Below are 25,505 nucleotides of genomic sequence, written 5' to 3'. Positions count from 1 at the left end.
TAAAAACGTAGAGAAATTTGTCTTCTGTCACACAGTGTTGTTGTCATTGTGATACGAATTACGGTTTTGGAATACATCGCCTCTGTCTGCAGAGAGTGCCGACCACCAGGCCCATAGACAGCCATTCAAACTGCAGCTGCGAAACACTGCCTGAACACGGAAATGATGGGACTTTTTAAATTGCGATATTGTCAGAACCCTACTAGATATCAAAATACAGATTTCACCGGAGAACTCTGAAGTCTTTGAGACCCGAAAAATGTTTCAATCACGTTTCTACGTGGACGTATGACAGCGTAGCGTTTAGACTTTTAAAGGCTGTGATCTGGGAAGCGCGCAGATTGAGACGGCATGAAACAGACAGCGCGCCGTGGTGTCTGCGGAGCATTTCAAAACAGGACTAAGCCCAAAGAAGAGGTGAGTTTTTAAATAGAGATATAGGAAAAGTATAGTAAAACTCTGAAGTCTGTGGTTTCAATCATGGTTCTACGCGCCAGCTAACGACGTCAGGTTCTTGTTATCATGCTGTGTTCTCCGCGGATAAAATACGTGATCGAGGCGGCTGGGTTTGACTTTCACTGATCTCTTAACGTGTCCACGCTCTGTCACTTTCTCTCTCTCAACCAAAATTCATGTTGGAATTATTAAGTAACGACAGTGCTGTAAAAACAAATGACACGTCCGTTGTGGGACATCATCAAAAAGACAGCGCGGCGTATGTGGATAAAAGATGTGATCGAGGCGTGAAAGTTTCACTTGTCTGTGGCTTAGGGGATAAGGAGCAGCGCTATGAATCAAGTAACCCCGGTTCGAAACCGACGTGAAATACGTTGCTTTTTTCATTTTCCCCGTGTGGGTGAATTAAGCATGATGACAGTATGATGAGGAGTGATGTGTGTGTGTGTGTGTGTGTGTGTGTGTGTGTGTGTGTGTGTGTGTGTGTGTGTGCTCTCTCCTTCTCAACCAAAATTAATGCTGGAATTATTAAGTAACGACAGTGCTTCAGGAAGTTCCAATTTCCTTATGTATTAATAGAAAACCACCTTAGATCGCGTCCGCTGTGGGACGGCATCAAACAGACAGCACGTGTCATGTGACCCGTGCTCGAGCTTCAGCTCCGCTCGTCAAACGTCTTTTAACGTCTTGTATTTCCCTCATTGTTCAACCTTCATGTACAATGTTAAAATACAAACGTAGAGAAATTTGTCTTCTGTCACACTGTGGTGCTGTTATTTTATAGCCCAGAGAAGAGGTGCGTTTTTAAATAGATTCAGTTCCAGCGTAGTTTCAGCGTAGCGTTTATACTTTTAAAGGGTGTGATCTGGGAATCGCGCAGATTTGCAAACCTGTGTGTGTGTGTGTGTGTGTGTGTGTGTGTGTGTGTGTGTCTGTGTCTGTGTCTGTGTGTGTGTGTGTGTGTGTGTGTGTGTGTGTGTGTGTGTGACAGAGAGACAGGAAGACAGAGAATGAAGTGTGATAAGTAATGGAAATGCGTGAGGAAAACACACGTACATGTTTCTTTTATTCTGAAGGGACCTTTATTTTGAAAGTAATGCCGGGTAAAGGAAGTGAAGTGTGGATGTGTATGTGGCTTGACTACCTGAGTGACAGCGTCGTATGTATTCGGTGTGTTGCTGTGCTTTTGGCTTATAGTTCCTGCATCTACCAGCTTGCCCACGCATTTTCTTCAGGAAATGCATTTCTAGTTATTATTCTTCTTCCGTACTTTTTTCGGTTCGCTACTAGTCATAAACAAAAGCAAGCACCCAGGCGAATTATATATCAAAACGTGCGGCTCGATCGGGAATGGTGTGCTATTATTTTTCTCTACAGAATAAAAATCCCATTCAAAGTAAATGGGAGAAGGCGAAAAAAGCGACAAAATCTCACCCTTTTTCAAAGGGCTACTGCTCTGGCATACTTTCACCTAGAGACGCCATTCCAACTTTAAAATGTAGACACAAGTCTCGTATATAGGTGTAGTAGTTCTCGTTTTGATAGGTCGTATAGTTTTTGAGCAGTCGCTGTTCAATGACCGTGAGCGTTTTGGGAGAAATTGTGAGTTTATAATGGGTGTGTATTGCACGGAATGTTCGCGCTAGAGTGGAGGGGATTAACTGCCAGAGTGGAGAGAAGCTCTGAAAATTGTGTGAAACTTTTGTCTTTCCACGCTTCTCCAAAGCACAAATTTCACTCTATGCGCGTGAAACTTTCCAGAGTTGTAGTGCCGCTTGCGCTGATTCCCACGATGTGCCTGGCTAAGCGATAGGACTTACGGTTTTTGAGTTCTCAGCCCCTGAGCGAGGAGAGTGCCTCTGACCTCGCCCATAAGGTCCAATACAAATGAAAAACAGGAGAGACAGAAACCAGCCGTTTTTTAACTCGCTGTAAAATTGGCATTTTTGAGCCCAGCGGAAAAAGAAAGTGATCAGCTTGTAGAGCAAAGCCTTGTGGCTCTCACGGTGAAGAAATTTCGGCAATAGCAGTTTCAGTGTCGGCGTGAGAAGCGTTTGTTCGGAGGGTGCGCAGAGGCCAAATTCAGACGTTTCTCAGACTCTCGCAGACCCGCAGGAGGCCTGATCTCAAGTTGCCATGGCAACCTCTGAGCCTGAGTACCTCTCCCACACACACACACACATATGGAGCTTTAGCTGCAGCTGTGCAGCTCAGTCAAATGATCAGTTCTCCATTAAGCTCTGTAGTGACATGCTAACCAGCCACAGCCAAGCTACCTACTGGTGAGTTGTATGTGTAGGTGATGTAATGAGTGATGTTGGGCTGTTAGCGTTAGCGTCAATGCTAACATGCTAATGCTAACATGAGGTCCTATGAATTTGTTGGTGCCTGGAAGTATACCTGTTGATGTCGGGTTGGTGTGCTAACATGCTAATGTTAGCATGCTAATGCTAATATGCTAACATACGTTAAAATGAATGTTCATTGCGTTCTAATGGGGGTTCAGAGGTTTTTAATGTGATATTTTACATGCTAATGTTAGCATGCTAATGCTAACATGCTAACCTTGGCTAAAATGATTGGTAAGGCATTATAATGATGTTTGAGACCTTCTCAATGTGTTTTTTGATATGCTAATGTTAGCTTTGCGTTGTGTTTTTAGTACTGGACACTGACCTCTGTCAGCAACACGGCCCGGCGTTTGCGCACTGTATCACTCTCCAAATTTCCCGCCGAGGGGAATTTGTCTAGTTGTTATTCCTCTTCCGTAAAACTTCAGTTTGCTACTCATCAAAAACGAAAGCAAGCACCCAGGCACATGATTCACCAAAACGTACGGTTCAATCGGACTTGGTGTGCTATTATTTATCTCCACAGAATACATAAAATTAAAAAAAATTCCTATTCGAAGTGATTGGGACAAGGCGAAAAAAGAGAAAAAATTTCGACCTTTTTCAAAGGACTACTGCTCCGGCATGCGTTCACCTAGAGATGCCATTCCAACTTTAAAACATAGACACAGGTCTCATCTGTTCAGCATGGTCTTCGGCTTTGTGATCGATCCCTCATGATTGACAATGACTGATTTTGGTGAAATTTTCAGTTTATAATGGAAGTCTATGGCGGAATGTTCGCGTAGAGTGGAGGAGACCAACTGCCAGAGTGGAGAGACGTTCTGAAAAGTGTCTGAAATTTTTTCTTTCCACACTCCTCCAAACCACTAATTTCACTCTATGCGTGTGAAATTTTCCAAAGTCGTAGTGCCACTTGTGCTGATTCTCACAATGTGCCTGGCTAAACAACAGGACTTACGATGGTGAGTTCTGCGCCTCTGAGCGAGGAGAGCAACTATGACCTGGCCCATAGGGTTCAATAAAAATCAAAAACAGGAGAGACAGAAGTCACCCATTTTTTAACTCCCTCTAAAATCCACTTTTTTGACCCCAGCAAAAAAATAAAGTGATCAGCGTGTACAGCAAAGCCTTGTAGCTTTGATGGTGAAGAAATTTCGGCAATAGGAGTTTTGTTGTTTGCCTGAGAAGCGTTTGTTCTCAGACGTTTCTCAGACCCTCACAGAGCCAAAAGGGCCCATCACCGGCGACTGCTGGCCTAGGAGAGCGAGCCCAAGGGTGGGGGCCATTACCATGCCTTTAGTCTCTTCAGGCAGGAAGGAATGGAACCTAAACTTTATTTGTATGAGAGTTTGACATTTACAAGGATCTTATGCAGCCAGTTGTAGGGTCTTCAGGCCTTGGGGTGTGCTTCACTGTTTAAAGTGTTCAGTACGAAGCACTTAACTACCAATAGCAGAATACATATTCTGTGTGTTCTTGGTATTAGTGATCCAGTGCTGAACGAACACAGACAGAAAACACAGAACACTGACCTCTATAGCCTTTACAAGGATCTCATGCAGTGCTGTCTGTGGTGTTTACTAACACAAACAGAAACACACAAAGCTGAGATGTGTGTGTTTCCGTGTGTGTTTTAATAGCACTGCAGTGCTATAGAGGTCAGTGTTCTGTCTTTAGTACTGAACACTGACCTCTATAGCACTAGCCACACACTCGGCGTTTGCACACTGTATCACTCTCAAAATTTCCTGCCGGGGGGGGAAATTTTCTAGTTTGCATTTTGTTGTACAACTTTGTGTTGCTCAATGATAATCCTTGTACCTTGTGACTCTAGTATCACTCCAGCACACTAGTTTTCTGGTGTGTACAAGAAACCGGGGATTATCTGGTGTGCACAAACATCTATCTGACAAAGAAAGAAAGACTGGTGCTTCAGTGTGTGACACTCACCTTGAAGAGATCAGTCAGCACGAGGCTGCTGGGAAGCTTGACTGAGTTGACCTGCAAGGCTGGGCCACTGTCGTTGACACTGCTGTCACTGGAGCTGGGAGTCACACACAGCATTACAGGCTGGGTGGTACCCAGCAGCTGGTTGTCCACCTGATTACAACAATATGACAGACCAAGTACTCATATAGCACTGTCCATGAAAACACAATTCAAATGCATTATTAGCAGAAAATAGGTCTATATGAGTACTGATCATGCTTTATATTCACCAGAAGCTTCTGGAAACCCAAACCAGCACAATGTATATAGACTGCAATAATCTAGGATTAGTGTCAGTAATACTGGCATGAATCTATCACTATGTGCCATGTTGATTTTGGGAATAAGTTTAAGTAATTTGCAAAGGGATTTCATCTGAATCTGAATTCAGATGATCTGAATGATGAGTAGTACAATAAAATGGAATTAAAAAACAGGTGTTTTCTGTGGTGGATATGGCCATGAACTGAGGGGGTCGTACTGATACTGTTCTTCATTGGTATGAATCCAAGCTGTGCAACCAGAATATTATAGTCACACAGTAACTTTCATTTGAACAAACATGGCATACTGTGTGGGGTCCCACTCTTTTTGTCCCACCTCCCTTCCCATTGGCCACATTCAGGATTTCACTATCCTCTAATGACATCAATTACATCACTATGGTTCTCTTTCACCATCTAAAAAAAATACAGTATGTGTGCATATGTATTATCATGCCAAGGGCCTTGGTGTTATACAAATAAAGTCTGATCTTAAACTGGAATACTGAATGTTTTTATTGCTGTGTTGATCTCACCTGGATGTTCTGAATGCTGAGCTCCAACACCTCACTGGCAGCAGTATGGATGAAGTGGACATCTATACCAGACAGTGTTGTGAACACAAGCTCCTCAGGAACCTTGTTGACCAGAGAGACACCCAAACCTTCCTCCAAGTTCACCAACACCTGTAAATACAAAGAAGACATCAGAGCAGAGGTTTTTTTTATAGAGGCAGTATAGTAATTATATGTTTTTGCTAGGTGTGAATGTCGGTAATACACCATGGTACATGTATAATGCTTCCATGAAATAATTTCATACCTCAAGCTCAGTCTCTCTCTTCTTCAGATCATCTTTGCTTCTGTCCTGTTCTGTGCTGGGTAAGCTCCGAATCATTCTCCTCTGGTTGAAGTCACTGATCTACAAATGTAAGTAGAAATGATGAGGTTTGCCATCTCTGCAATCTTTCTGTGATTATTAGGTGTTAACAGAGCAACAGAGATGGATTACATTCTGAAAGAAGCTCTGCTATCTAATTTACATTGTATGTACACAAGCATTTTGTAAGAGAGAAAAAACAAAGATAAGGAGTGTGGTGGTTGTGAAGGTGGCCTCCTGACTTCTGCGAGGTATTGAACAATGAAACTTCAACAGAGCTCACTGACAGTAATGAAGAAAAAGGACATTTGTGTGCACAGTGCATTGCAGCAGAACTGGATAGAAAAAAAGTTATAATTTAGTGCAGGAGGCAATTTTGTGAGGCTCATTAAATGGTTAGTGTTTTCTTACTTGCTTCTTGAAATTCCTGTGATAAATGTATATTTATCTCCACATGTTTTACTGTTACAGCTTTGGGTGGACATTAAACTGCTAAATGACCTTCAATCAACATTTCTCTCACTCTCTGATTCAAATACACAAAGTAATACAGTAGTAAGTAATACAGAGATAATTTTGTCATTCATGGGGTTGTTGTGATGTACGAGCCAGTCAAGTGTATTGATACTGTGTGTTCAATCAAATGTACATTGTAAAAATACACAAGCCTCTCCAGCTGCAGGCTTAACATAGGCAAACAGAGTGCTATTATCATGGTGCATGCAGAATGAGGACTTAGGTAACAAAAAAATGCAGTCTTCACTGTAAACACCTGCAGCTTTTAGGTCTCAAAAAGAAATTTTTGAGAAGTGTATGTAAATGAAAAGCTGTAATAGTTGCTTAGGTCCACCTTGTGTAAAAGTATTTTGAGATGGGGCAGAATAGAAATGATAGCGAGAAAGACGGAGCTATGTCGGCGTTTGGAGGTTAGCGGCGTGGGAGGACAATTCTTTGTTGTGAATTGTACCTGTGGATCAACGCGAGCGGGACCTGGATTCCAAACGGGACATATCTGAGGGCGGCTGTGGCTCAGGAGTTAGAGCGGTCATCCACCAGTCAGAAGATTGGTGGTTTGGTCCCTGGCCTCAGCGGTCCACATGCTGAAATATCCTTGGGCAAGATACTGATCCCCACAAACTGCCCCCGATGCTGTGCCATCAATGTGTGAATTCATATGCGCATTGCTTTGGATAAAAGCGTCTGCAAATGACTAATTGTAATTGTAATATCCGGTGAGAGAATATGTTTTTTTTTTGTTTTTTTTTGCAATGATCAAAGCTATGGCATTCATCACTCACCTGCCTCTCTAAGTGAAGATTTTTGTTCTTTCTTTCTGACTTCTGGGGGGATCATCTTTCATGGGACTAATTTAGTTGCTTTAACGAACTGAAGAATCCTTAAAGAACGATGAACTGTGGGTGTATGTGTTTATCTTGTTTTTGAATTGTTTGTTCGCAGTGACGCCGCACTGGCTCTTTGTCTAAGCAGTCCTGCAGCGGACGCAATTTAAGTTTGTTTTCATTAATAGATTCTTGTAATCAGAAGTTTCTTAAACGCTTTCATTAATTAATAATTTCAACAATAATTTTGGTTGTTGTTGGGCTTTGAGTATATGAACAAACTCATTTGATCACTCTCTGGGGGTGGCGCAACACTCATCCAATCCACCCGTGACCTATAGATAGTGCGTAGTAGCTTTTCCCCTTACGTTTTTTCTGAATAAGGAGAATTGTTACAAAGTAACTACTGACTACCTGAATCTACCTAATCTACCTAAATCTCTTCTATCATAATATCATTTGAAAAAAAATTCCTAAATTGAAGGTGAAAATATTCTGGCACAAAACACTGTTTCCCCTGCTGCTTCTGTGATGTCCTCACTCCTCTTCTGATTTGGGGAATTAAACGTATATTTTGACCAAACCAGAGTTGGTGATGATTGTGACAAGAAAGTTTTGGTGAGTTTTATTTTGTTTTTGTTTGGTCACATTTGAATGAAGTGTGTTTTACAATGATAAATGATTGTTTCTGTGAATGAATCTGGTGGCTTTGGCGAGAGCAATACAGCAGCTGTTTCTGGTTAGAAAAAAAAGTCTATCTCTGTATAGATCCTTTCCATAATGTTGTTAAAGATTTAAAATAATAACCTGTTATTATCTGTTAGTCTGCCAGTAACAAAAAAAAACACTTTTAGTGGACGTACATCTATGGTACACAAATGCCTACCTACAGATGGAGCGGCCTTGAAATTCCCCCAATTTCATGCTGGGGCCCTGGCGGGTCCGTGACCGGTCCCTGCTCTGCAGTAGGCGGGTTCGTGACTGTAATGAGATCCCCCGCGATGACGTCATCGGCGCGGGGCCAACTCGTAACGCCCCTAAGCTCCATTTGCGGAAACTACCTGCACTCGCTCGATCAGTCCACCAGGAGGAGCAGTCATTATTACCGTGTCAGCTTTGCTGAGTCGTTCATTAGATCTGCACATGGCCTCCACTGCTGTAAGAAAAACTGCTTGTCTAGTAGAGCACCCTGTGCAGTTTTTTAAATATAATTATGCTTAATCATTCACATTATTGTAGTGCTCGTTCACAAACTTCTTGGATCTGCTCATCTGCCCATCCTGCCTTTTCCTCCACATCTCTCTCCACCTTTGGAGAGGCTCCCAGCGCATCTCCGCGTGCCGAGTGATTTGTGCCCAGAAAATTAATCGTGAATAACAGAAGTTGTGCGTCGCGTTTTTCTAGCATTCTGAACTGCTAAACAGTTAAATGTTTAATACTCTGCCTGATTCACGGAACCACTCTGCTTTTCAGTTGGTGGGTTTCCTGTTTGTAGCGCATTTTAGATTTGCGGGTCGCTATTTGATGCGGTGACCAGCAATACGCAGTTTCTGTATGTGTGTGTACAGTATATTACTGGACAGAAATCATTCACAGTGCGCTGAAGAGGGAGGGACGGGAGGATGAAATGCCAATTTTCAGCCTGTGATCTGTTAATGTCTGACTGAACAGCCTCATGGAAGTGATATTTTACAGTTCTACATATTTTAATCTAACGAAATTCGTTAAAACAAGTCACTTGGTGCTTTCAAAGTCATGTCATTGAGCTGAAAGGTTCCAGATTTCGTTCGCCTTCACAGGCGGCTGCGGAGCGCAGCAGACGGCTCGCACTGTGATGTTCAACATCATAGGCTTAATAAACTGTAGTTAATTATCACTGATCTTTTTCATCACTCTGTCTGTGTGACTGTCTGTGTCCTCCTCTCTGTGTCTCTGTCTCTTTTTTCAGACTGTTCACGCGATGAACATAAACAGTAACTATTAAAAAAAGTTATAGTCGCGGGTAGACATAGTGCTCAGAAGCGCACCAAGAATGCATTTTTTTACGTCAGGCGTTGTGCACGCGTGTTTGATATTAATATTGTGCCGCTGCACCTCAAATAAATGTTTTTTTGGGAAACGGAAATGTTCAACATGACTTCATCATGTTAGACCAGGCAGACAGGTTCTTACTACAACATCAACTCTCCCTCCGCAGCCAGCGAGCCTCATCCCCCGCACGGACACCTACATTCAATCATGAATAATCCTAATGGGCCGATCAGACCAATGGAAAAAAACAATGTTGTGGGGCATAAAGGGCCTTGTTTTTATTGGCCAATCAGTTAACACACACACATGAAAACGGCCAAGAAACAGTGAAATCAGTATCATGAGTATTTCTCAGATGATGATTTCTGTATCTATCTAATCCGTGGCATGCAATATTTCACCCCGATTTAGGATAAAGTATAAATCCAATTGTTTCATTGCTTCAGCTGTCGTGGCCAAATCTCTTGTTAACTTATTAAGCTCTTCCGCACAGTGTGACATCTATTTTAATTATTAGAGAGCTGCTCTAATGGCCACTGATAGACAGTCCATCCTATTCTATAAACTGTTGGCGGTTTGTGAACTTCACTGCATTTGTGCATTTGAAGCGATTAACTCCCGGCACATTTCAGAGCTGAGTAAACCTGTAGTTTCACTGACACATCCTTTGTTCTAACTCAATGGATGGTCGCCAGCCAAACAGGCTCCCAGCCCCCACTGTCCCACAGACTCGCTATGGCCAGTAAAATAGGTGGAGGGCTGAGGGGAGCGCGTACCTCCAGTAATTAAAAATCAATTTGTGCCACAGATATTGATATTGTGTCGCTGGCTACTTTATAGACTTCACTAAATGTTTCCATTACACTTAATTACATTTATGGATAAGCCAACTTTCCCACCTCCCTCATGCATCAAAATGTATATTATCAGTCCGACCAGGAAATCTTGCGATCGCAAAAATTAGCGCATATTCAACCAATACTAATATGACTGTCTACTGGCCGCTTCCTGGTCTATTTTTGCCGAGAGCCGCGCGCCTGTTGCAGAAAACATAGGCGAGCCCTGGAATCTCCAGATGACGCGCTCTGCTCCTGCAGCTCTGTCTCTGTTCCAGCGCATGTAAAGTAAAATTAGGTCATCATTTTTGTTGATAATTATCAAAAGCAAACTCTATGTAAACAGATGGAGCCTGTTTATTCTTGGAGTCACAGGCTGTTTTGTAAAGCTACATCACTTTTATGACTCAGGAATGATTTTGTAACTTTTTTTTTTTCGAAGAAGATAACATGCAGCAAAGGGCTGAATGACGGAATCGAACCCGTAGCCGCTGCAGAGAACTTCATACATAGGGCGGAGCCACTACCAACTGCGCCAAATCTCCGCCACATGATTTCCTAATTTTGAGCTGATACTTCTCATTCTCAAGTTAAAACTGTTTGGTTTTTTTTTAAGATGGGAACTGAATCTTTTCGATTGTTTTTGTAATGTGAAGTATGGTTATTGTCATATAGGAAGTGATTATATACAACTTTTTTACATGAGTTTGGTTTTTTTTTGATCGCAACAATCACAAAAACATTCATACAGTATATTGTAAGAGAAAAACTTAGGAATTTTCTGTTTGCAAATCGAAAATATGCATTAAAACAGGCTGATGGAAACACACATTTAAGACTTTTTTAAGACTTTGTGTGAGAAATATTTTTCTAAGTTGATCTAAATAATCAACGTAAAATAGTTGAGTAACTGTGACTGCCTAAGTACAAATAAGCCTACTAAAGCAGATGAATGTAGTGGAGTAAAAATCTTTGCCCTTGAGATGTGTTCCTGTGAGGGACACGCCATCTCCTGGTGACACCCTGCAATTGAATGAAGAGGCGTGTTTATAGTGGATTCTGGGCACACCCCCAAGAGGAGGGGGGGACTGGTAGCTGGCTGGCAGCCGGCTGGGAGCCGGCTGGGAACTGGATGGCCTCTGGCCTGGAGGGGAATTTCGAGGCTGCTCCATCTGTAGAGGGACTACATTGCAGAGTGTTTTGTGGCCGCAGCGCTCTTGCTCAATATTGGACCAATTTCAAAAATTATTGTCTCTATTAGTCACTTGGACACAAAAACATTGGAAAATAGGGCCTATTATCGCATATAATATTTGACCAAAACTTCTCCCATTTGTGTGAGACAACAAAATCTTCCAGGACATGTTAACTGGTACACTCACACATGTCACTTTCATTGACTGAAATAGAAATGTAGGTCAAACTGATATGAGTGATTAATTCAACACTTAATTCTTTTGAGTTTAACTGGGTTTTTCTCACCTGCAGGACACGTGTGGGTCCATTTGGCAGCACCTGGACTGACAGCACCCCAGAACCAGGTCTCATCTTTTGGTTGATGAACTGTTGCTCAGGGCCAGGTTCCAGCAGCCCAGAGTCTGGTCCCAGCACCACCTCTGCTCCATCAGTAAGGCCTGCCACCCCACCCTTCACCTGAATGTACAAATCATAAATCAAAAATACAACTGAAGAAAACAATAGTGGAAAAAATAAAGAACTTACTGACACTGCCATGGAGAGTTTAATGGATTATTCATCATAACAATAAACAGGAATCATCATAGATGCAGACATCTCTTTCACAAGTCTTTCACAAAGTAATCCGGTCATTGTCATTAGCTACTGTTATTACCACTGGACAAATCTCACTCTGTTTCACTTTCTCCTCTGTTGATTTCATATGTTTTACATTTTGTCATTGCTATTATTACTGACAACACCTACAGTATCATCAACTAGACAATTTCCCCTGGGGAAATTTTGAAAGGGCCATGAGGGCAACTGCTGGAGTGTGTACATTATGATGAGATTCTTCAGACTTCAAACAATTAATGCTAAGCTAACATTAGCATGTCAAATAACACATTAAAAAGATCTCAAACACCATTAGAATGCATTTAAAAATCATTTTACCGTAGGTTAGCATGTTAGCATTAGCATGCGAATCATTAGCATGTTAGCACAACAACCTGACATCAAAAGTCAAACCTGTTCATAGGCCCTCATGTTAGCATTAGCCACAATGCTAACAGCGGCTAATGCTAAGCTAACATTAGCATGTCAAATAACACATTCAAAAGATCTCAAACACCATTAGAATGCATTTATGAATCATTTTACCGGAGGTTAGCATGTTAGCATTAGCATGCTAATCATTGGCATATTAGCACAACAACCTGATATCAAAAGTCAAACTTGTATGCACCAACAAGAGCCGTTTCTCAATACCAAGTCCGCCAAGTTTGGACATATGAACTTCGCTGTTCGGACTTAGCAAGTTCGACCTGGGACTACAGTCTCTCCAGGACGGGAGGATGCAGGACCGTCATTCTGCAACTGGGATGGCAGCGTACTTGATGATGTCACCATCTCAGCTCGTCCGTCAGCAGGACGACACATCTCAGAAAACTACGCGCTATCGTGATGAATTGACCACAGATTTTAAGTTTTAACATCCACTTTCTCACATAAAATAATCTTAAAACCACATTCCATACTACTAAAACAGTAGTATTTCGAAACTTGCAATTTACAGCTGTGAGTCCTCTCCTCCGACATCGTTGCTACGAAATACATTCTGGGATATGTGGCTGTCCCAAGTCCACACAAGTCACCACCTGATGCATCCTCGATAAAATGGGAGGTGCAAGAACACATCCGGGTATTTGACTGTACTTGGCGAGATGCGGACTTTTGAATTGGAACACTACTTGGACTGAGACTGATGACGTTTCTCAAGTACACAAGAACACAAGTACAGAGAAGAACGCATATTGAGAAACAGCCCAATTCATAGGACCTCATGTTAGCATTACCGTTGTTAGCATTGTGGCTAATGCTAACATTAGCATGTCAAATAACACATTAAAAAGATCTCAAACATCATTAAAATGCATTTAAGAATCATTTTACTGTAGGTTAGCATGTTAGCATTAGCGTGCTAATCGTCAGCATGTTAGCACAGCAACCTGATATCAAAAGTCAAACCTGTATTTCAATTTCATTCAAGGGCTACAGAGGGTAGGAAAAACCCCTACTGGACCAAATTTGAGGATTTTAACCCTGGTTACATGTGTGTTGGTGTTTTGTGTGTGTCTGTGTGTGTCTCGTGTGTAATCTGTAATCACATGAAGCTACATATGTGTGTTTGTGTGTGTGGGAGAGGAGTGCTCAGAGAAGTACTGAGGCTCAGAGGTTGCCACACAGCTTGAGGTGGTTGCCATTGACGGGGCCCCACAGGCAGAGAGACAGGGGCAGACAGAAACGTGGAGAAAAAGAGCCATTTTCTGCCTCTGCGCTGGTCTCACATTTGGGCTTATGCTGACAAAACGGTAGCTCCTATCAGAAACAAACACAGACCGTCATCGCTGTCAGGACTTCCTGAACAATTGGTGTGATTTCGGTGTTTCTACAGAAAATATTTTGGAGATACTTACAAATTTAATACAGGGGTCCGTTCTGCTTCTGTCAGAAAATCTTTGTATTGGAGTCAATGAGGAGCAGAGACAGACGTGGCCACACTGATTTTTTGAGCACATTGTGAGAGACTGAACAAATTTGTCTACAAATGTGGAAAAAAAATCATGCGTGTAGAGTGTAAATTATGGCTGGGAGGAGTGTGGAAAGAGAAAAAATCTCGAGTTTTTTTCAGCTTTCTCCCACTCTGACTGCAATGCACACCCATTATAATCTCAAAATTTCTCCAAAAACGATCAGGGTCATTGAACAGTGATTGATCAAAAACTATATGACCTATCAAAATGTGGAACAATACACCAATACACAAGACTTGTGTCTACAGTTTAAAGTTTAAATGGAGTCTCTAGGTGAAAGTATGCCGGAGCAGTAGGCAGTAGGAAAATCCTCCCATTCATTCTTTATGGGAAATTTATCGCAGCTCAGCATTCAACACAGTCACCCCCGCCAACCTGGTCAACAAACTAAGGCTACGTTCCCACCAAACACCTCAAATCGCGCCTCAAATGAAATCGCGTCGCGCCAGACGCTCCAGTTTTGACGCTGGTACAAAACGCATCGCGCGACAAGCCCCGCCCAACAACAACATTTCATTCTCTCGTCGACTACGTCCGTACGTCAGCACGTCGATGATGATCTCAACGCTGATAGGCTGTCGCGGCGCGTCTTCACGCGAATCCGCCGCAAAAGTTCAATAATTTCAACTCGAGCAATGAAGCGATGGCGCGGCCAACGCGTCCATCGCGCCGCGCAATCGCGGCCATCGCGTCGCCCGGCAAAATGACGCTTCATATCGTGTCTTTGCATTGACTTTGTATGTAATCTTGCGGCGCGATCTTGTTTCATTGCATTTGGTGGGAACGTAGCCTTAGTCACCTTGGCATCAGCATCTCCCTCTGAAGCTGGACCCTTGACTTCCTGACCAACAAACCCCAGTCTGTTAGGATAGACAACCATACCTCCGCCACCCTGACCCTGAACACCAGTGTCCCACAGAGCTGTGTGGTGAGCCCTCTTCTCTACTCCCTCTTCACCCACGACTGCATGCCAGTGCAAGGCTCCAACTCCATCATCAAGTTCGCAGATGACACCACGGTGACAGGCCTAATTAACAACAACGAAGAGTCAGACTACAGAGATGAGGTTCAGCAGCTGGTGATGTGGTGCGCTGACAACAATCTGACCTTCAACACCAAGAAGACCATAGAGCTCATTGTGGACTACAGGAAAACCAAAGGGTGCAGTCACACCCCCATTCATATCGATGGGGCTGAGGTTGAACGTGTCTCCAGCTTCAAGTTCCTGGGTGTCCACATCTCTGAGGACCTCTCCTCCTGATGTCTCTCCTCCACTTTGATAAAGAGCGCTCAACAGAATCTACTCTCTACTATACTTCCTGAGGAGACTAAAGAAAGTTAACCTGGCTCATCAAATCCTAGTTAACTTCTACCGCTGCACCATTGAGGGCCTCCAGCGCACATTGTGTCTAAGAAGGGCACAGAGCATTGGCAGTGACAGCTCCCACCCCAACCATAGACTGTTTGCCCCCCTACCATCTGGTAGGAGATTCAGGAGCCTCCGTTCCTGCACCAGTTGGCACAGGAACAGCTTCTTCCCCAGAGCTGTTACCCAGCCAAACTCTGTCCCCCAGCAGCCCCCCCCCAACCGGCACCACCCTCCCTTTTGACACTGACACCCCCTAGTACCACCTCATGGTAAACTGCATTTCGTTGTCTCTGTGTTGCTTTCTGACGATGACAATAAAATCTAATCTAATCTAATCTAATCTAATCTAATCTAATCTAATCTAATCTAATCTATATTTCCCTGTGAAATTCAAATAATTGACCCGTATGTACTGTATTTACTCTTTTTGTCTTCCCTATGTTGTTTTGCATTTTGACTTGTGCTCTTAAGTTACAAAAACAAACAAACAAACAAACAAACAAAAAGGTGGATCTGTAATGCGCTGTAATGTTATGCTGTCTTGGCTCAAACCACAGAAAAACACAACCGTATGCCTTCTGAATTCAAGATTCTTTCTTACAATGAACTAAGATGAGCTTCATTGCCTTGTTAACTCACTCTAAAAAAAACAAACATCTTTCCACTGTTCTGTCACCAAATCTAGTTGAAATTAAAACCCTTAAGAGTTAGATGTTAAAATATTCAATATTCTGCACATTGGTAAATCTAATGTCCAGACTTTCTGCAAAGTCTTTCTGAACTCGTTGGAGTAGCAGCTCTGTCTGGGACACAGAAGGGGGAGTGCTTGTTCAGCTGAAAACAGCAGGGATTTGGTACAGCACTCTTGTCTTTACATCTGGCCACTCTCCACTCACTGACAAATAAGATGGATGAACTATTGCTCCTAAACGTGTGTTAAATCTGCCTGCCCTTCAACTTTTCTGAGCAGACCGCGTAATGGAACTTTTAGGGAAAACCAGAAAAGCTGGAATCTGCTTCTACATTTAGAAAGGTTGGTATACAGATGACACAGTGCTGAAGAAATCACACAGCCCTGACCAAGAGACCATATTGATGAAATGTAAACCCTTTTATTCACCATGGGAGTGTAACAATTTGGCTCTGTCTAGTGATTTTACGTGTTCTTATTCTGTACTGACACAGATCTCAAGTAGTTCTGTAAAAGGGGGCATTGGAATAGTTTAGAGGGGATTTTCAGTTAGGGTGTTACGGAGGTTGGTCACTCAGGCACTGCGCTATTCAACCTCTGAATAACACGTGTAAAAATATTTAAAGATGTCACAGAAAATTATTGATAAGTGGAAGGACTGTAACCCCGGCTCCTTGGGGGTGGCATTATATGAAACAGTGGCTAGATGGCAGAAGAAAATTCCGAAAGAGGGAGAAGATAAAGGAATGGATAGATTAGTAGATTGGACTAGGGAAATGCAAGTAAGGGGAATGTTTGCAGGATGCCAAAACATCAAATGACAAAGCTTTTTTAATGTCATTTGAAAGTTGATGTTAAAACTGCTCTGTCCACAGCCTGCTCCCTCCAAACCAAACTACTCAGAGCCTTTTCATTTGCATGTTGATGAAAACGGTTTTGTAAATGCCTGGGCTGCTATACTTTACCTGTGACCTCAATAAATACTTCAGCTGTGAACTGAAGATTTCTCCAGTCTGTTCTTGGGCTTCCAATAAAAGAATCGGGGCTAACAGGAGTTTTCCTCGTTTAATCTGGTTGGTGTTCACATTTCAACACCTGGCTGACCCGGTTACTAACGTGGAACAGAAACATCCAGATTCCCTGCTCATTGTTTGTGGGGACTCCAACAGAGCAAACCTCAGCCACCAACTGTCAAAATACAGACATCACATTAAGTGTCCCACAAGGGACAGTAATACACCAGACCATTGCAACACAATTTTAAAGGACGCATATTGCTCTGTCCACCATGCATCCTTGAGGCTCTCTGATCCCTGTTTGGTCCATCTTCTTCCAAACTACAGGCAGACACAGAAATCTGCAATGTTTGTTGTCAAGACTGTGAAAAGATGGACCACTGACACAAAGTTGGCACTGCAGGCCTGCTTTGACGGAACTGAATGTAGTGTTTTTGAGGCTGTTGCAACAGATCTGGATGAACTGGGGGCAGTGTCGAGGAGCTTCTCAGAATCAGAAAAAGCTTTAATGCCAAGTACGATTTTACACATACGAGGAATTTGCTTTGGTGAGGTTGGTGCATGACACATCTATCAAGAAGAAGCAATTAAAAAGTTAAAAATATGACAGTAAGTAAATAATATAAAAATAAGAAAATAAGTAAAAAAAATACAACAATAGAAGAACTGTAACAGTAGTAAAATAAAAAATCTCACAATATAAATATATGTACACAAGTCTTTTTTTTTTTTTTTAACAGAGGCACAGACTGTTTTTTCAAGGGAGTCCAAGTAGAGCGTTAATGTAACGCATATGGTTGTGGCAATGTCACTGACAAGTAGAGTCAGAGGTGAAGTGTGAAGTGTCGGGGGGGTTCCGTGCCTTGTTAATAAGGCTGACAGCAGACGGGAAAAAACTGTTCTTGTGGCGTGAGGTTTTGGTCCTGATGGACCGCAGCCTCCTGCCAGAGGGGAGTGTCTCAGAGAGTTAATGTCCAAGGTGGGAGGGATCAGCCACAATCTTTCCTGCACGCCTCAGCGTCCTGGAGGTGTACAGGTCCTGGAGAGACGGGAGATTGCAGCCGATCATCTTCTCTGCAGACCGAATGACACGCTGCAGTCTGCCCTTCTCCTTGGCAGTGGCAGCAGCGTACCAGATGGTGATGGAGGAGCTGAGGATGGACTCAATGATGGCTGTGTAGAAGTGCACCATCATTGTCTTTGGCAGACTGAATTTCTTCAGCTGCCGTAGGAAGTACATCCTCTGCTGTGCTTTCTTGATGAAGGAGCTGATGTTCCGCTCCCACTTGACGTCCTGGGAGATGATGGTTCCCAGGAAGCGGAAGGACTCCACAGTGTCAATAGTAGAGTCACAGAGGGTGATGGGGGCAGGTGATGCTGAGTTTTTCCTAAAGTCCACAACCAACCACAACCTAAGGTCCTTTAAGGTGGGAATTGGCAATTGTTGGTTTCTTTGTAGATAAAAGAGCTTGGTCTGTACCAGCTCTATATGGAAAGTGTCCTGAGACAACTTCTGTTGTGATTTGGCGCTATACAAATAAAATTGAATTGAATTGAATTGAATTGAATTGGTGGAGGTGACTGGAGCTGGAGCTGTTGGGAGGTGTCGTGGGGGATGGTTGCTGGACTGTCCCTTTGCCTTTCAAAGCGGTAGTAGAACTCATTCAGGTCGTTGGCTAGGCGTCGATCGTTGATGGACTGGGGGGCTTTAGGCTTGTAGTTGGTGATTTGCCTAAGCCCTTTCCAGACAGACGCAGAGTCATTAGCTGAGAAGTGGTGTTGGAGCTTCTCAGAGTACAGCCGTTTAGCCTCTTTCACTGCCTTGCTAAACCTGTACTTCACCTCTCTGAATCTGTCTTTGTCCCCACTCCTGAAGGCCTCTTCCTTTGCCAACCTTAGCTGTCTGAGTTTGGCTGTGAACCAGGGTTTGTCATTGTTGTAACTCACCCTGGTGCGTGATGGAACACAGCAGTCCTCACAGAAGCTGATGTAGGACGTCACAGCCTCTGTGTACTCATCCAGACTGTTGGTAGCAGTCCTGAACACATCCCAGTCAGTAGAGTCCAAACACGCCTGGAGATCCTCCACAGCCTCACTGGTCCACTTCCTTGATGTCCTCACTACGGGTTTGCAGAGCTTTAGTTTCTGCCTGTACGTAGGAATCAGGTGGACCATGACGTGGTCGGAGTGGCCGAGTGCGGCGCGGGTGACGGCGTGATAAGCATCCCTGACAGTGGTGTAACAGTGATCCAGAATATTCTCCTCTCTGGTCGGGCATTTAATAAACTGTCTGTATTTGGGGAGTTCGTGAGTGAGGTTACCTTTGTTAAAGTCGCCAAGGACAATAACTAAAGAGTCCGGATTGGTCCGCTCCACACGCAGTATCTGGTCTGCTAGCGTGCGCTGTGCCTCCTGCACGTTGGCCTGCGGCGGGATGTAAACGCCGACCAGAATGAATGAGGCGAACTCACGGGGTGAATAAAAGGGCTTACAGTTTATGAGAAAAGATTCCAGGTCAGGAGAACATTGCTGCTGGATCACTGTCACGTCGTTGCACCAACCACTGTTGATGTAGAAACAGATTCCTCCACCTTTAGTTTTGCCGGAAAGTTCCGAGTCTCTGTCCGCGCAGAAGAGTTGGAAGCCAGCCAGCTGCAGTCCGGGATTAGTCCCGCAGAGTCCGGGATTCTCCTGATGTACACTGTCACCTCCAGTTCAGTTTTGGGCATTTTCAGCCCTAGGTTGCTCTGTATCAAAGGACCAGCTGCCTTATAACTGAGCTTCTTCCATCCTCTGTTTCTTCAGGAGAAATGGAGTCATAAAACATCTCAACTTTTAAAGAGTTATTGACCATTTGGACTGTTTACAAGAAGGTGTGAATTCGAAGAGAGACTGGATGTCTGGCTTGGAACACCTTCCCCCATCCCTTCAGGGGAGGGGGAGACACAGACAGTTCAACTTCAAAGGTTACTTTCACCTAGAGCGTTTTCATCGAGATGCTAATTCTTTCTTTACAGCTACACTCGAAAAAGGCGATAAACCCGTCCAAATGGAGGATTGCCAGGCCTCAGAGGAACCTCAAAATCAGACAGTACTGACAGGTTGTAAATCAGACATTCCCCTAGCAAAATGTTTTTGTGTGTCTGAGTGCCTTTTTTTCTATCACACCAGGATAATGCAATCTATATGTTTGTTCTTACAGTACTAAACTCATAATCTGTATGATATCAATGCTTTTCCTGTGTTCCTAACTAGCTAAAATTGTAGCCCGGTGATCAGTGACGGGTTAAAATAATATATTTTGGGGCATAAAGGGATTTAAATTAATATGTCTTTCAAAAGGAGAAGTGAGATAAACATAACCAGAGAGATGGGGGGTATAAAACATGAGAAATAAAATGAAACAAAGAGAATAAAATCACATTTAATAAGAGACAAGAGTGATTAATTGGGAACACTTAAAATTAGTGCTGTCAATCGATTAAAATATTTAATCGCGATTAATCGCATAAATGTCACAGTTAACTCGCGATTAATCACAAATTAATCGCACATTTTTATCTATTCTAAATGTCCCATTAATTATCATTTTAATACTGTTATCAACGTGGAAAAGTGGATCCCTAGATTTGCTTTGTGCAAATTTTTTTTATTGAAAACAATGTGTAGTGTTATATTTCACACTAACGTTCTCATTTTGAACAGTCATTCACATTTGAATGAATCCAATCTCACACAATTTAACACTGTCAATAAGCAGATGACAAAGAAAATACTTTGTTACAAAAAAGCCCCTTCAACAACCCTTTCTAAGGGATCAAAACAGGGTGATACAAAATAAAGTTACAAAGTGCACATCATTGTAAACTAGGACTCAGGCTATAGTGCAGTTAAACCATGGCTTAAACTTTCCTTTATTAAGTTTCCTCTGAACATACAAGCAGTCAGACTATAATGCTCTTCTATTTATTCACCAGAGGCTTATCAACCCAGCCTTTTATTTCTCTCCAGAAACAATGAACATTACTCGGCTATGGCTGCAGTAAGCTTGTTTTTAGTTGCGGTATCCATATGCCTCTGTCCAAACTTTGGTCTTGTAAGTCGACCCATCTGGCAACTTTTTGACACTAAACTTTCTATTCAGAATCTTGTTCGCATCCATTTCGGCGTTTCGCGCTTGACATCCGCCTACACTTTCACAGCTAACGAGCAGGCGAGACCAAAACATGCATGGGGCATGCTATTGTTTTGTTTCCGGTTTACAGTTGGATCCTGTAGTTTTTGTAACATTACTAGCAGTGGCCACAGCTCATAAAAAACTACAAGTTCACTAGGTCACAAAGAAGAGAAGTCAGAGAGGAGAGCACACATGGCATTAGCTTTTTGTTAGCTCATTTTTGTGTGTGTGTTTGTGTAACCAGAAGGACCTGTAGTCAATTAGTGACAACACGTCCACTTGTGTTCGTGTGTGTGCATTAGTAAAGTTAAGGCGAAGTCACAACCAGAAAGTCAGACGACAAAGCCGCAGACAGTCAACTCGCTGGTAAAGTTTAGCTGCAGCAGTTGTATGGGTTCTTTCTGAGACGGCCGACAAGGGTTGTCCCGCCTGAACTGTGTGCTTTTTGTGTGCCCATGGGGAGGAGGATGTTCCCGCTTGCTGTGAGTGCAACTGATGGCTCCTACGCTGCCGGAGGAGGAGGACGTTCCCACTTGCTGTGAGTGCAACCTGCACCACCCATTCTTGGTGAGGAAGACTGTTCCTGTCGGACGAAATGATTTCCAACGGCTGTACTGGAACAGCTAACAGGCCTGCAACAGTGCTCTTTCTCTTGTTTGGAGTGTGTGTGAGTGCGTGTGTGGACCCACAATAGGTAAGTAATAGGTAATAGGAAATTGTATTTATACTTTTGGAGTGTTAAATATCTGCAGTGCTATGGACATTTCGGCTCGGACGTTAAGTTTTATATTACTGAGGTTTTGCATATTTTTGATAATCAGTAAGAATTTTTATTTTTTTTTAAATTAATCTTCATATAATGGTTTTAATATTTGTGTTCCTGCAATTCTTGAGTAAAGTTTTACTCCTTTTCACTTTAAAACGTTGTCTGGGGTCAGTTAATTATAATATTATAAGTAAGTGTGTACAGTTTGGTTGAACCAGTCAGAGTAGTAGGGTAATTATGTTTATCCTTATCAGGTAAACCTTTGGGTAGCTACCTTTAGACCAAAACCGAACCCAATCACCCCATCAGTCTGGTCAAAGTAATTTCTCCCATCTTAGAGAGTGACAGTGGTGGAGTGCTACAAAATGACAAAACTATAATCTTAGTTCTCCAGGAGAGTTTGTCTAAGTTTCTACCATGGAACCATACTGCCAACTAGAGACTAATAGTGGTTAGGTTTTATATACTTGACATGACACAGTTATATAATTAGTAGTGCTCAATCCAGCAAATATAATCTGCCTATCCTTATTTCTCTGTTCTATTACTTAATAATATTAATAGTTATCATATGTGTTAGAATGAGTATTGAAGAATGTTATCATATAAGTTAGTATTAGTATTAAAGAATGTTGTCATTATTCATCAAAATTGTCTGATGCATGTTGTGAACGATGTTGAAATGTTACTGAAAATTGAATATTTAAAAGATATGTGATTGACCGTAGTGAGAAGCAGACGAATCCATTGCAATCATTAGTTAATGTTCTCTCTCTATGATGAAATGACAGCGTTCACCAGTAATCATTCTACATGCACAAAGATGTGCTCATCATAGACAAGCCCTGGAGCGAGGGGTATAGTCCCTGCAGCCTGAGTCAGATGCTCGCTTAGTATTCTCTCAGTATTCTGTTAGTCTTCACTTACTCTCTATTCCAAAAAACTTTTTTTTTTCTAGCTTTTCAGTCTTCGTGCAACTTAAATTTTTGCTTGCCACGTCAAGCCGCATAACTTTTCCAAAGTTTAAGCCTAATTACATAAAAATATTTTTGGAGACATTTTCGACAGGCCATCAATGGTATTTTCAACTTTATTATTAGCAGAAAGGTTTTTGCCGTACGACTGCCAACCTCTTGGGACTGAAGTCCTGCAGCCAGCCTTAGCCCATCTGTCTGGGTCAAACAACCCCCTAGTACCACCTCATGGTAGTACTAGGCAAGTGGATTTTCGTAAACCGGCAGAGTCGTGCGCTCACGTCACCAATACCTCACAGGCAAATTTCCACAGTGTCATTTCACTGCGATCAATAATTACCAACAGCCAAGATTCAATGCAACTATCTGAGTCAGCAAATACAGTCAGACACGCATAATTATCACTCAAGCTGGCTGAATGTACACAGGTGAAACAGGGATGTCTGGTGATCTGTGACTCAAAAAGACGCTTCTCGTCTGTTGCCGACACCAGAGGTTGAAAGCCCTGAAACTTCTCTGTCCAAGATTGGCTCAGCACCGCGGTTCAACTAGCCCCCCCCCCCATGGGACCGCAGAGCAGACCAGAGACTCGAGCGACAGCCTGGGGCCCCCTTCGCTTCAGTTCAGAGCAGACATCCACCGTAGCCTCGCAGAAATTACATTTATGCGGTTTTGAACAGAGTTGGTGTCTTAAGGCTATAAAAATCTCAATTCTCATTAAACTCACTTAGTCGTTCATTCAAGAAATCAACATTATGTTGGCACCCCCATTTTTCCTCAAAACTACTCACTATTGCCAAACTCACTCTGCTAATATTTTGCTATAGTTTCTTCATCCAGCTGTTTGTGTTACATCATATCATCCATATTATTTGTTGTATTATTCACTATTCATATCCATTCCCATGTGTGTCAAATAAATAATACTTTTTATTTAAGTCGTTGTCAGATGGTGTCCTTTTGAGATGATAGACGATTCCTGTATCGAGAATTGACACGTCAGATTATCAGACTGATCTACCATTAATTCATTAATTATTATTAATGCTGTCAAAAATATCCCGTTATATCACGTTAACACAAATCAATTTTAACGGTGTCAATTTTTTCATCGCAAGATTGACGCTCTTTGTGACCTGGTGAACTTGTAGTTTTTTATAAGCTGTGACCACGGCTAGAAATGTAAGAAAAACTACAGGATCCGGTTGTAAACCGGAAACAAAACAATTGGCACGCCCCACGCACGTGTTTGGGCTTGCCTGCTCGCTAGCTGGAAAAAAGTAGGCTACCGGTTTTTGTGGATGTCAAGTGCGAACGCCAAATTGGGTGCGAACAAGATTCTAAATGGAAGGTTTCAAAAAGTTGTCAGATGGGTCGACTGACAAGACCAAAGTTATCTGTGTGTATTGTTGGTGTGAACTGAATTCTCACTGGAGCACATCCAGTCTGACATACCACTTGCTGGCCAAACACATGGCGAATGCAAATTCTCCGACACCTCCTTGTCAAAACCAGGTGATAATGGATGGCTTTTCGACACAGGCATATGGATGATATTATGTTCAAAAGAAAACTTAAGAAAGGAAAGTTTAAGCCATAGTTTAACTGCACTATAGCCTGAGTCCTAGTTTACAATGATATGCACATTGTAATTTCATTTTGTATCACCCTGTTTTGATCCCTTAGAAAGGGTTGTTGAAGGGGCTTTTTTGTAACAAAGTATTTATTTTTTTGTCATCTCTTTATTTACAGTACTAAATTGTGTGAGATTTGATCCATTCAAATGTGAGTGACTGCTCAAAGTGAGAATGTTAGTGTGAAATATAACACTACACGTTGTTGTTTTCAATAAAAAACATTTGCACAAAGCAAGCCTATCCACTTCTCCATGTTGATAAGAGTATTAAAATGATAATTCAAGGGACTTTTAGAATAGATAAAAATGTGCAATTAATTTGCAATTAATTGCGAGTTATATGACATTCATGAGATTAATCACGATTAAATATTTTACTTGATTGACAGCACTAATTTTTATTAAATCAGCATTAAAAGAAATAATAAATAAAATTCTTGTGAGCTGAGGAAGGTTGCTGCCCCTTTCATATTAATGAGTGCAACATTAAACTTAAATATTTAATGACCTAGTTCCCCAGACCATGGACTTTTATAAAGGAATTATTCTATTCTCTGAATGAAACAATAGGAGGGGAGAGAAGAGCCATGGTGGGTGGCAATAATTACCATTACCATACCCACAATGTACACTAAGGATTCCATGAAGATAAAGTCATTTCAGTAGATTCATTCATTCATTCATTCAACCTTTATTTTAACTTGGAAAATACATTGAGGTAGAGACCTCATTTACAATGTAGCCGAGTAAAACAATAAAAACAAAAGCACTTAGACATGGAAAAAGCCAATGACATAAAACTTACATAAAAATGAGTAAGAGGAAAGAGCAATAAAAGCCATAGAAGAAGGACCCACTTAAAATAACTGAGATAAATAAAAGCAACAACGATGAGTAAAAACAGTAAAAATGCAAACCATTAATCAAGTAAAACGGGAGCACCTAGAAGCATAGT

General features: G+C 42.2%; 1 protein-coding gene across 4 annotated transcripts in view; it reads right to left on the bottom strand.

Annotated features, from left to right (window-relative positions):
* The window catches only part of vps13d (vacuolar protein sorting 13 homolog D), a 261,953-nt gene that overhangs the window by 42,678 nt on the left and 193,770 nt on the right, over window positions 1-25,505 (bottom strand). For 3 of the 4 annotated variants that reach the window (XM_070967714.1, XM_070967716.1, XM_070967715.1), the window contains 4 exons: window positions 11,631-11,801; window positions 5,885-5,983; window positions 5,599-5,748; window positions 4,761-4,910 (listed from right to left, as the gene is read on the bottom strand). In XM_070967714.1, the coding sequence (XP_070823815.1) occupies window positions 4,761-4,910; window positions 5,599-5,748; window positions 5,885-5,983; window positions 11,631-11,801 (570 nt within the window). Of the gene's footprint in view, window positions 1-4,760; window positions 4,911-5,598; window positions 5,749-5,884; window positions 5,984-11,630; window positions 11,802-23,509; window positions 23,561-25,505 lie in introns of those variants that run through there. The other variant, XM_070967717.1, reaches the window with a different exon arrangement.

The sequence above is a fragment of the Chaetodon trifascialis genome, chromosome 8 (genome assembly GCF_039877785.1).
Source record: "Chaetodon trifascialis isolate fChaTrf1 chromosome 8, fChaTrf1.hap1, whole genome shotgun sequence".
NCBI lineage: Eukaryota > Metazoa > Chordata > Actinopteri > Chaetodontiformes > Chaetodontidae > Chaetodon > Chaetodon trifascialis.
This window is presented reverse-complemented; position numbering and strand designations above follow the sequence as displayed.